Source organism: Siniperca chuatsi, linkage group LG10 (assembly GCF_020085105.1).
Source record: "Siniperca chuatsi isolate FFG_IHB_CAS linkage group LG10, ASM2008510v1, whole genome shotgun sequence".
In the NCBI taxonomy this organism is placed as follows: Eukaryota; Metazoa; Chordata; class Actinopteri; order Centrarchiformes; family Sinipercidae; genus Siniperca; species Siniperca chuatsi.
In genome coordinates, this window is record NC_058051.1 from 28,829,430 (window position 1) to 28,842,555 (window position 13,126).

Sequence of the window (13,126 nt, forward strand, 5' to 3'; positions counted from 1 at the left end):
TCTTTGCCAATTTTTGCACACAAATAATACCCTTGAAAACTACCCTTATACTAAATTGTGCTCAGAAATTCCCTCAAATTAATAGCATTTGGTTGATGTGGCAGTAGGAAATGAAGCCACAGGTTTTTGTGGCTAGTCAGCTAGAGAGAATCATCCAAAGTATTTTTATTTTACTGTAGAGTTGCCCTCAAATTACTGAATTAATTCCATCAACTCAATACTGTTATGTTACTGTAGCAGTTAGAACTCAAACTAGAAGTTGTAGTGGATAGTCTAATCAGTTAGGAATAGGAGTGCTAGCAGTGGACTAACAGCTATAGCTGTATTTTAGGTCCCATCAGATTACTGAGTTCATTCTCTCCCTCATCCCGACAGATTATTAAAATTCCTCCCTGATACCTTCCAGCTCTGTACAATTGCCAGTTTATGTTCTGCAATCTGCTTTGGATCACAGATGACATCCTCTGTGGGTTTTTTGTTCTGGTGAGCACATTTGGACACCACAGTGACATAAAAAAAAAAAAAAAGATGTGAAGTCGTGAAGTGTTTCACAGAAAGGTCAATGCTACTTTGGCAGTGGGAATGAGACAGATGAGGACAGCAGCAAAACAAACAATGGAGGTGGTGCAGCGGAAAAGGTTAAGAGCCTAGAAACAAAGATATGATGTATTTAATTTTCTGTTCTTTTTTTAAGTTAAAAGTGAGATTTTCAGTTTTTTTTGGATGCTTGTGGGCTTATAGAATCTGCATTATAGTATATATCTTTGTTTCAATGTAATATTGTTTTAGAGATATTGTCATCTCCAGAAAAAAGACATCACTGGGTCTGTATTAACGTGTGGCACAATTATACTGCCACGAAATGTCATAAGGATGAAAATGGAGCAGATACACAGAACATGCAGACAATCTATTTTGTCATTTAGGTATGACCACTTGTTAGATTTTAGGTTTAGGGAAGGCAGTAGGAAGTCACATGACATACATGTCATATGTAAAGTAACTTAAAACTTTAAAGTCACCATTAACTTTTGGTTTCACACAGGACACAAACCCGAGTCTCCTGGGTGAAAGTCCTGGGTTTATGTTGGGATTCCGGTAGGGCAGGTTTGGTTATTAGCAAAAATATCAAATATATTTATGAATATTAATGAAAGTTATCAATATTATCAAAAATATCAATATGAATTAATCATTATGGGGCACCACTTTGGGATCAGGGACCAATAACCAAGCTTGAAAAACAGTCTCAAAGGTGGCTGTCCACCTAAAAATGCTGATTTTTAGAGTACTATTTTACATTAATAAGAGGGACAGTGAAGGGTGAGATCCAAGCACTGACTGTCACACGTAGACACAATAACCACAAGCAACTGCTCTTTAAAAGATACAATAGCGTTTATTTAACATTAGCACTGATTAACAATTAATAACTTAAACACAACCACTATCGTCTATTCTAAACACAATAAGCATACAACAGTCAGCAAGCATGTAAGGTGTGTGTGTGAGAGAGAGAGAGAGAGAGAGAGAGAGAGAGAGAGAGAGAGAGAGAGACAATAGAGATGGTTGGTGCGAGGAAGACGGCAGACGTGACCATGTGACAGAAAAGTACAGTAGTTGACTTTTGGTGGAGAGAGATAGAGGCTCAGCGGCGGTATATCTCTCTGTGAAGAAGCGGTAAAACCTGACTCTTCCTTCTGCAGGTAGGGGATTATTATGGGGAATAACAATCAGGATCCAAAAGTATGTTTAACAAAACGGTGTAGTCCCTCATTCGTCCAGGAGTGTTCCATCATAGTAAAGGTTTTAGTCGTAGTCATCTGGACACTGTTTTCAGAATCAAGACGTTTCGGCTCCCATCCGGAAGTCATTCTCAATTGTGAAAACGTCTTGATTCTGAAAACTATGTTTAACAAACACAAAGCAGTCTGTTGCTTGTCCAGTGAGTTAAGACGTTCCTAGGAAAATTAAAGTTCACGTGATGTGAATTAACGGCTGGTGGAGATTTAGAGCTGTTCTATTGTCTGGCCTTTCGTTTCCCATTCAGGCCTCGGGTCAAGGCTTTGCCCTTTCCAACTAAGCCGCTGTCTTTGTTCTCCACACATGGTGTGGCGAGGCCCAACACATCCAACCACCCCACATCCTCCTTAAGCAGACTTTGTCGCTCTTTACATTACGTCACCTGATTTCATAAAGGCATTTTGGCAGCCCCGTGCGTCTAATACAGATGCTAAAGGGTACCTTGTGCGTTGTTTATATGACACCGAGGGGCATGACAAAATGTCGGTATTTGACACCCTGGGAATGAGAACGGGCTGGTTTCAAAATGGACAGTGGATAGCAATTTTTGTCTTTTTGTTCATTCTTTCAAAACATGGTCATATATTGAATTCTCTGTGGTTATTCAGGGTTCTCACAAGATACGTACAAAACAGAACACTGTTAAACAAAGCATATTGTGTGGAAATATACACTTGAAACATGGTTGTTATCTTGTCGTGCCACAACATTGTATGTACTGTATTTAGCACATGCAAACCGTAAGCTGTATGTGTAGCCTTGCAGTCAACAGAACATCACCATTGACTGGAGTCCACAGAGGATAGAAAGAGAGAGAAAGAGATCGAAAAATCACTTTGTGCAAAATGCTCTTTGCCCCAGGCTTGAATAAATTATCATTGCAGCGGAACCTGATGAAAGCTATTTGCAGTTTTTCTCAGTCCACTCTTTCCTTTCAGGTTCATAACCATTCAATGTCCATAAATGAGATTCATATAATTAAAATCAGCAGTACTTGGTCCTTCAAAACATGCTGGCGGCTTTCTTCTGCGACATCGATTTGAAACTGTGTCGTGTTCAAGCTGCAGTCCCTGCACTTGATATTAAGATATAATATCCATATTTATTTACACTAGAGAGAAAATTTTATTTTTGCTTTTAATAGTCTTGACCAGTATCACCCAGTCAGACTGTAAATGCACACCATGATGCAGCTACCAGAAAACTCTGCCAAGGCTTCACAATCCTCTAAATCCTCTCTTTTACCCTTCATATTTTTTATAATGTCCCTACTTAAAAGCCATACTTTTGCATGTAAGCTCCAGTATTAATCAGGTGTACCATCATCTAGACAATAAAATTTGCACAAGTGATTATGATCTTTCTCTCCATGGCAACAGTTTTTCACTTTCAGCCGAGACTATGCAAAGCAGGCACAGTCAGTATGTGTGAAGAGAAGAAGAAAAAAAAGACCTGCTGGGTCTGGGCAGGTCCCATCATGCTTTGTCTAACCTGAGAACTCCAATTGAATGGGTGAGTGATAGAACGAGACAGGGAGAGATGGAAGTGAGAGCTAATGATACAGTGAGGGAGAATCTGTGGGGAATCTGTGGGAAAGAGTTAGTGCTTGAGTCCAAATCAGCTCAGTGACAGTGAATGACAGTGACATTAAAATTGAGTGAGAAGGACTGAGTGTGAATTACTGGGAAGAGATCTCATATTGTGGTGAGAGGCAGAGGGATCAAAATAAATGAACAGAGAGAGAGAAACTTGAGGCAGATAAGCTGTGTGCGTGCGTGCAAAGATAAAATAAAGAGGTAATGGTGTGGTGAGTTCCAGAAATATGCAGGGAGTAAAAGTCAGGTATAATCGCAGTTCTTCCATTTGAGTCCCCGTCTGATCATTTTCTGTATTCATCCATCCATCTATCCATCCATTTATATTCTGCTGCTTATCCAGGTCCAGGTCAAACCAGACGGCATATTCACAAAAGATCTTACCTTACCACTAGGAGTCTTGAATCCTGTCCTAAATGGTGCTAAAAGTTCCTAACAGTTTCCTCTTAAGACCTCTTCACTGAGCTGCTGAGTGCAGCGTAGCAGGAGAAACAGGGAATTGGACCCAGATGCAGATACTGAGGCAGAGCAGGTGCAGTTCGCTAATTTGGCATTGAGAGTGCACTGAGTGGTAAAATCAATACATTAACTTATTCTGCAGCATTCCTCTCTTGCCTTATTTGCAACAACAGTTTTTATAGGCCTATTCTTCAAAGCTCTCCATTATAACGACAAGAGGAAGGGTTTTGATTGAAGTAGGCGGCACATGATCGTATAATCCAGGCAGCAATTACGTTTCCCTCAAAACATATTTACTGTTGCAAATTAGTTCAGAATCAGAATCAGAAATGCTTTATTGATCCCAGAGGGGAAACTCTTTTGTTACAGCTGCTCACTGTCACATCAATGCACACAGGAATAGGAGTACTAAGCAAATCAAATATAATACACTATAATACAGGTAAGATAAGTTAAGTACAAAGTGGATATAAGTATAAAAGCTAAATAAGTGTAAGTACAAAAGTGGATTTAGAGGTTAGTTGCATATAAATGTAATTTCTAGGAGACAGGGCTGGTCCATTTTGTGTGGAAGAAGAGTCAAATGACGCTTAAAGGCCCTCTTTTATGAGAACACACACAGAGCCTCAAGCTGAAAGCATTGGTTAACAAATTAAGTTGATAACCACCGTTATCTCTGATTGGGACTTTAGGGTTTCTCGAGCCAGCTCATACAAAGACAGCCTGGCTATGTGAAGCTTGGTTTATAGTACACCCCTTGGGTCTCAACATGGTCTTAATAAACATTTAACATCTGAGCCCTTCATTGTTATTCAGAATCTTTTTGGAGGGGGCTTTGGATATCACCCATATATTGATTCAATGGCAACATTAGTGTAGTGTAGAGTATAATGTGTGTGTGATGCTGCAGTGGAGCAGTAATTAAATTGTGCAGTGAGTGCTGGCAAAACAGTTACATCTGTCAGACTGATGTTGTAAGCACATGGAGGGAAATGACGTTCTTCAGGGTTTAGCGGGGCAAGTTCAAGTAAGCATCATCATAATTGCATTTGTGTTATTTCCCCAGAGTCCTTTGGCTCTGCTCCTCCCAAAATTACACAAATATACAGGCTCATTACACCGAAGCAAAGACATTTGTCACACTGTCTCCTTTCTCACTCTGTCTGAGGTTGTAACCACTGTCAATATTGTGACTTGTCCTAAAATTGGCTGAATTATTCAGATTCTTTCAAAATCAAAGCAAAAATAGCTTAGTTATTATGCAGAGCAATGTTATACTGTATTATTATGAGTTCATTTTAACTTTTTTATAAACTGTTGGGTATTTTTATAAGTTAATAATGAACAGGGCGGTAGTCTAAGTTTCAGCAATGTGCCATGAGTCCTGCAGACAGTTTTTATGGATAAGATGTGTTTTTTGTCTGGTTTTGTTAGAACAATTACTGACCAGGAGTCATTTCACTAAGTGCCCCAAAACGCCATATGTTTATGTTCAAGTCATAAAGTCGTTCAAGTGACAAAAATTTGATATTTCAACCCACAAGCATTTATTAATGGATTACCAGTTACATGTATAACTGCATTATTAGCAAATATAAAGGGTCACATCAGCCACATAGTGTCAGGAACAATCCCTGTGCAATAACCCTGTGACAAAAACATCCACTGTACCTGTAATTGTATCTCATTGTTTATGTAAATATCATCACTTTTTAAATCTATGCACGCTGTGCATACTGTATATACTGTCATATCCACCTACCTCATGTATATAAAGCAACCTGTTACATTAATCATATTTATTTGAACACCATTTGCACTAATTGTCTTACTGTTTACAAATGTTACAGTTTTTTGTACTTTTTAAAAATATATATATCTATGTCTTGAACATAGTAGATTAATGTTTGTCCTTGTTGAGCTTGTTGTCCTTGTTTTTAGCTGTATTTATGTCTGTGTCTGTGTATGTACATTGAGAGCAACAAAAAACCAGAGTCAAATTCCTTTTATGTGTACACATACCTGGCCAATAAAGCTGATTCTGATTCTGATTTTTTTCTAAATCTGGCAACCCAAAAATTACTCTAATAATAATCTATAAAGCATTAGGAAATGAGTGGTAAGGATCTAAGAATAGAAAGCTGCCTCTACATGTTTCATCCATCCAACAGTTTTGTTTTCTGTTGTGTAATGAGCATAAACTCCAATAGGTTGGTTCCACTATGGGAGCTGAGTCCCATCATGCAGCGTGGTCGTGATAGAGGAAATAACCATTATGTTCATACTTAACCCAGCTTTGTACTTCAAAACCTGTTTATGAACCAACACTGTCATCTCCTGGCCCTGAGTTAGATAACACCTCATGGACTCACTGACTCTAAACTCCTGTCCAGCCCTGAGTTTGAATGTTTTATTTTGTTTTATTTTATTTTGTTGCTCCATGAGTTGTTTTATGGTGAATACCATATCACCTTTAATGTGATGATATGTGAATGTGACCAAAAACTTATTGGCATACAGTTGCTTATTTACAGTACACAACCAGCCGCAACACCATCATTCATTTGGAGTCGAATGTAAGTCCAGTATTCTCTCTCTTTTAGCTCGGCTTTTGTTCAACTCCTGAGGGAAATATCTGGCTCTTTAGCTGTTAAATGCTCCACTATGTTCACCAGCTAGTCACTAACTTTGTCTGCCTGCTGTTTGCCGCTGAGCAGTTAGTGTAAAGTGGATTTTTAAACACTTTTCACACAAAACAGCTGCCTGCTGTGGCCAAAAACGACGCTGTGATAGTGAACCAAAACAGTAAAGTTGTGGGCTGGACAGCTAAACAATGAGCTGAAACTTTATAAAGCTCTGTAAAGCGGATGGGAGCTGCAGATTCAGCTGAATATTCTCTGTAGGTTCATCACTACCCTTAGCATTGTCACATTGTTTTTTACATTGTCATTTGATACATTGTTAGAATAAAAAATATAGATTAAAGCAGCTTGAAAAAATTACTTTCTAAGGCAAAGTGGCTTTTTTTCAGTTGGAAACCGAAAACAACAGACGTGTTTGTTGGTGGTACTGTCTTCCTTTCATCTCTAAAAAGTATAACACTTTTGTGCAGTGAGCAAACAGCTACATCTGTCAAAATGCCTCAGCTCTCTCCTCTTCACTGTCCAGTAGAGGCCCAGCAGCATCAGTCCAGCCCCGATGGCTGCGAGGCTCAAACTGATCAGCACCTGTGTTCAGACAGAACAAATGCACTGCTGATGAGTAAGAGCAGTATTTTGGCATCACCAAAAATAACTTTGAGTGAATTTATTCAGTGATTTATATTTTGAATCTGGTGACTACACAAGATTTTTTTTAACATTAACTGATAATCAAAATAATCATTAGTGCATCATTGCATCTCCAAACCCATCACTTCCTAAACCGAACCGTACTGTGTAAAGAAGAGCCATCCTGTGGTCATGCTGGTCTGATACTGTCTGGTTCTGGTGGTTTCCAGTGGAGTCCCACTGGGCCAGAGAGCTTTCGTAATCCAGATTGAGAACCCCAACGGGCGAAACCCGGATCCCCCAGTAAACCTTCTTCACCCTGTGGAAGGTGGCATCCTGCACGACACAGCTATAAGTACCTAAAAATTACATGATGAGTTCATTAATTGGCTCTTTTTGCATCAGCTGACAAGCAGGAGGTGTGCTGGTGTCTGTGTATGAATGTGCATCCATGGCTTTGTGTGTGTTTTGTCTGTGTAGAAATGACTCGAATTTCAGTAGATACTGCTTCTAGGGATATCATTATGAACGTTTAAATTAGTTTTTGAACATTACTTTGTCTGGAAGGAATAAACATTAAGACACATTGATTTAAACACTTTGAAGAAATAGCTCACCCAAAAAAGAAAATGTTCTCATTATTATAGCTTCTTTGCTAGTGCAGCTCCGTGGTAGCGTTCTTTAAAACAAGTGAAGCCAAGGGCAGTATCAAATGACTTTAAAAACACGTGTTATGGTCTACCTAATTTATTTTAACAACATTTTCAGTTACATGTGCCTTTACTTAGTGAAGAATCAGCAACTGTTGAGTCCGACTGTCCTGACATACACATCGGTATCTCCAGCCTTATCTTTTTTGGATGTTGTCAAATTCAACTTAACATTTCTCACAATACCTTCTGGCCAACCCTGCTTACAAGCTCACCAGGAAATCGAGTTTTGAATTAAAACCATGTACACAATTCAGAGTCTGTGTGAGCACGCGCACAGGTGTGTTTACCTGCGTCCTCCTCCCTGACGGGGTCCAGAACCACTCGGTCCAGCAGAGGAGCATCCCAGCGAGCAAACAGAGAGTCATCAGAGCTGATTATTCCTCGGGCGTAACGCCACGACACCCTGAGCCGTGAAAGAAACATCACACTGAACACTGCCCTGTGTCATCAGTCTGTTACCTTGTTGCACTACAAAAAATATGCATTTTACTTGCGTATGTATATAAAAATCAGCCCAGTTATTCCAGCAATGCTGGATTACCAACTGGCCAAACTGTCCCGGTTCACTGGCAATTACTTTGTGGTAATTTGATGGATTGATTAATATAAACCGAAATGTTTCCTGAAAACTAATTTCATACCAGCCTGAAAAGCAGTGTTTTACTGCCTTATCCGGTTCAAGCCTGTTTCACCTCTGACCACAGCCAGCATCACCGATGGGTGTGGTTGGGTTTGGTCACACCCACCAGTGATGTCACGGGGTCATTGAGTACACATGTACATCACTGCAGCAAGGTGAGAAGTTAAACCACTGGAGGTGATGATTTTTCAGCTGCTGTTTCGTTGCTCCGTAAGGCGGCTCCTGTATTTTTCCTTGAGGTCCTATTTGTAGTGGGCTCCTGTCTCAAAAGCTAATGTTTAAATAATACATATTCCTAAATAAATTTACATTTAGTCAACTTATAACCAAACTAAGTTTGGGAATTTGAAAGGACTTGGTATTGGGGAGGTTAAATATGGGGCCACAGCTCATATTTGCCTTGGGGCACCCTGGTGGGTAAATCTAGCCGTGGGCTGAGGAAAATAGGCTTAACACACTTCAACAAGCAACACACATCATTACGAAACTTTTAATGTTATTCTGCAATTGATGTCTAGTTTTGCAGGATGAGACTCTAGTATATGCGAGCCAACGTTTGAATTTTTTTCCCCATTGTTTGCAATCGAAAGGGCGGGAACCACTCCTGAATCTCCTCTCCGCTCCTCCATCCTTACCTCCAGGAGAACCTCCCCATCGCCTCCATGACTTCTCCCAGACAGTCGATCTCCACTCTCTGTCCTGAAGTCACAGTCATCGTCCTGAGTCCACACTGCCACGACTCCAAACACTTCACCTTATGGACACGACACTCCTCAGAGACCTTTGATGAAGCCATTTCCACATGCAGATGACAATGATTATTGTTGTTAAAGTCGAGCCGTTTTCCTTCTTACATTTCTCACTCGTCTAGTGTTAGATGTTTAAGACGTTTCTCTGATACCTCTGCTCCATCTTTACTTCTCACATCTTCTTCCATCGCCGTCTTGCCGTCTTTCAGTAAACACAGGGTTTGAGTTTTCACACCCAGCCCACAGGTGGCGCTGCAGGGGGAGCTGTCAACAATGACCTCCAAAGGCACTTTATCCACCTGCTCCAGGTCAGCTGAGGTCAGAGGATGGAGGAAGAGAAGGAGGAGTAGGTGAATCCTCACAGTCACATGTTGCATTTTGGTGTTTGATGGTAAATCTGCAGGAAATAAAAAGGGTTTTAGTTTTCCACTCAATGCACAAAGTTAAATATCATAAAGAATAGTGAAGCACAATGTTGATGAAGTCTCGGTGTAGTGATTAAATTGGAAGTGTTTTGTATTTTATCCTTTCTCTGCAGTTATGTTCGGGCAGTTTTGTTGATATTTTTAATCAAGTTCTCATCTTTAAGCAACATGTTGTGTCAGAAAGTTTAATGTTTTTTAGCTTAAATGATTTTAACATGTACTTTTAAATCATGTGTCAAAGCAGAATTGCTCTCCAATATACAGGATGATGTACCTACAGTTAGATGCTATTCACCCTGGTACTGTGAAAGAAACTTAACAACATACAGGACATGTTTTAATAATGTTGTTATTTGACAGTTGATAATCAGAATTTCACCTCTTGTGATGTGAAATAATTTGCGTTTTTTTGTGTGAAACTGAAGTTATCAGCTGTAAGAAAATGTTGGCTCAATCTATAACTATGCTAACCTGCACAACACACAGTACCTCACATGATACTTGCTGCCTCGGTGTTTAAAGGTCCAGTTGAAGCTACTGGGGAAGTCAAAGTTCACTCACCGTCTTGAAGTCAAATGCAGACTGAAGATGTAAAAGATGGTGTGAAGATGAGTCCAAACTGCTGCCGGGCCTGATTATCACATTTATATTTATTTGAATGTTGTCGTGACAACCAGAGTTCCAGGCTGCAGGTTCCCTCTGCCTGTGGGTCAAAATGTTGAAAAAGAAGATCTGTTATTCTCCACTATATTTTGTCAAAATTAGGAAGACTAAAAACAGCATACAGAAACCTGTCAATTTACAGATAAGCTTTTTTCAACAGTGTTAAGTTACAAAGTGCTGGAAAAAGGCCGGGGGCTTTTGCATTGGTGTCTATTTTCTTATTGTTTATATCATGGAAATAGCTGTTAAACATGTTTTGATGAAGAATTAATTCAAGAAATTAGACATGTAGAAACAATGTAGAAAATTAATTAAAGGGGGGCAAAATTTGAATTTAGTCATCATACTGTACAGCATCATCTATTTGGAGCTCCCTTCATGGTCTTGAAAATAGAACACCAAGGTATTAAGTAGCTATATTTAATTTACATTAAACTAACTGTTGGAATTTCAGGACATTAAATCACGATTGTAGCCAGTAAAAGTTGAGAAACTGGACAAAACAAGGTGGGTTTTGAGAGGACAAACAGCTGTTGATGGACAAAGTCATTATGTGACTCTCCAGTAAAAGGGACGTCTGTTTTGCCACTTTTTTTTTCTGATTCAGTAAAGAGAAGCTGAAATGATTAATGTTTGCGATACAGAATTTGACTAAACCAGTGAAAACCAACTTGCTGCATGAGGATGATGTTGCAGTTTGTAAAATGACCACCAGGTGTCAGTCAAAATACCAGAGAGAAACCACAGAAACCCAGCAGCTCATACAGATCAGATTTTATTTTTGAGAGGTAAATCATCTACAGACAACTAAATGACAAAATAAACATACATGTAGAAAATGGGGCAAAGACAGTAAAAATCATTAATGATACAACACAAAAGACAATAATGAGAAGTATCGTGTTTGATTACCTATAAAAACTAATAATATTAAACCTGAATTATATTTGAAAGCAAAATTTAAAAGTATGAAAATAGTTCACAAGGAAAATATATAGAAAAGTTGGTGTATAGTCCTGTTTAATAGTAGAGTGATTTTGTCATTTTTGTTCAAATAAACGTGTTTGAAAGTGATCTGAATTAGAGAATGTGTTTCTAAAATTGTATTATTTGCATCTGCATGTACTGATATTAAATTCATTGTTTAATAATACAGGTTATGATTAGAGTTTTTTATTTGCCCAAATGTCTTAGGGAAAGTGGACATTATGTAAATATTTCTCATTACACTCATTTCTAAGCAACAAACTGGGATTTTCAGCTTTACATGTGACTGGAAATAACAACAGACAAATAGTGTGTGTTTATTGCTGAAAGACAACAGACCTACTGTATATCCCCAACACACATCCATTACTTTCAGTTAGATGGTGAATCAGAAAACATAAAATCTAACTTATTTGTCTGTCCACTTCGGTATAAAACTGCGGTGATATTGTGATATCGCTCAGATCAGCTGCAGCGTCCAATCACTGACAGATTCTACAATAAAGGGGTGTGTTGAACGCGTCGAGTCGAGTTGTCAGGGAGATTCATTCCACCTCGACTGACTTCCTGATTACTCTATATAAGCGAGCAGCCAGGCCCTGGTGGCTCCACCTGTATGGTGGGTTTGGTTGGGTTGGGTTCAAGCTGATTTACCTTTGGTTAGTGTTTGTTGGACCATGAGATTTTTCACTTCACTTCAAAGTGTACTTAACGTTACACTCTAAAAGCAGAAAACAAAATGACAGAACGCTGAACACAACACTGCAGTATTTATCTGTTGTGCATCAAGTGCAAAAGTGGCATAAACAACTAGTTTTGTAAATTCAAGAAACTTACAGTTTGACCATTTGATGGCAAATTCTGAGTTATAAACTTGGATTTGTTTTGGGAAGCACCTAAATGCACCATTAGTTTTGGTCCAGCCTGGCCCTAAGGTCCACTGAAGGACCCACTTTCACAGCCCATGGCTTCCCTTACTGGAAAAGTAGAAATGTAGAGGGGAGTGAGGAGGCAGGATGGGACAGAAGAGGAGAGGGAGTGAACTGGAGGAGTCAGAGGAAGGTGGAAGAGGATGAATAGGTGCGATGGAGGAAGCGGAAAAGGAGGAAGACAAAGAAAAAGAGATGTTGCATGAGAATGGGCAGAGGAAGAGGAGCAGGAGGAGGAGTGGCAGGTCAGCCCACTAGGAATTTACATCCATACTGGACGATTCCACACCTCACCATTTATGTCCAATGCCACCATTCAGTCCCAAAGGAGGAAGTTGTTAATGTAGCATGGCGGAAAGTAACCAAGCAGTGGGCTACAAAACACACTGATTTGCAGTTTGCAGTGTGTTTCAGCTGCAAATACCTGCACGAAGGGTAAGAGCCCTGCCTCTCATTTGGGAAAGTTAGTGTTCAAAGAGCACAGCAGCAAGGTGCATCTGCCTCAAGAATCATCTAAATCAGACCAGCAGTGTTTGAAATATTGATTGACACGTGAAAAACAGAAAACATGTTCATTCTAACTCCTCTAGAGTGGAGCTAGAATGGGCAATTGATGCAATTTCAAGAAGTCTACAGGCAGAGCAATGCCACTGAAAATGTCCCTAAAAATTCTGTTAGGAGTACCAAGGTCATTGTGTGTGATGGCTGAGTTAGAGAGACATTGGCCAATCCATAGCTCCTTCCATGACTTTACTGTCGGAGCCAGTTTCCAGTCATGTAATGTCTTTTATATTTCAAACAATGTGGCGCAAGAGAGAAACTAATCTGCACCGATTCCTCCGCTGTTTTAGTTTCCTGTTGCATGAAGGCGTGGTTTATGGCGCTGAACTATTT

At 39.5% G+C, this 13,126-nt stretch overlaps 1 protein-coding gene across 2 annotated transcripts; it reads right to left on the reverse strand.

Annotated features, from left to right (window-relative positions):
- Positions 1–6,731: 6,731 nt before the first annotated feature.
- On the reverse strand, positions 6,732–10,357 carry tmem81 (transmembrane protein 81). Of its 2 annotated transcripts, none has more exons than XM_044210141.1 (6): positions 10,143–10,289; positions 9,381–9,625; positions 9,115–9,260; positions 8,127–8,242; positions 7,292–7,485; positions 6,732–7,084 (listed from the first exon to the last, which is right to left on the reverse strand). In XM_044210141.1, the coding sequence occupies exons 2-6, from the start codon at positions 9,603–9,605 to the stop codon at positions 6,944–6,946; spliced, it is 822 nt and encodes a 273-aa protein (XP_044066076.1). In that variant the 5' UTR covers positions 9,606–9,625; positions 10,143–10,289; the 3' UTR covers positions 6,732–6,943. The 2 variants fall into 2 exon arrangements, with proteins under 2 accessions (XP_044066076.1, XP_044066075.1); XM_044210140.1 differs by having other exon boundaries at positions 6,735–7,084; positions 10,215–10,357.
- Positions 10,358–13,126: the final 2,769 nt, after the last annotated feature.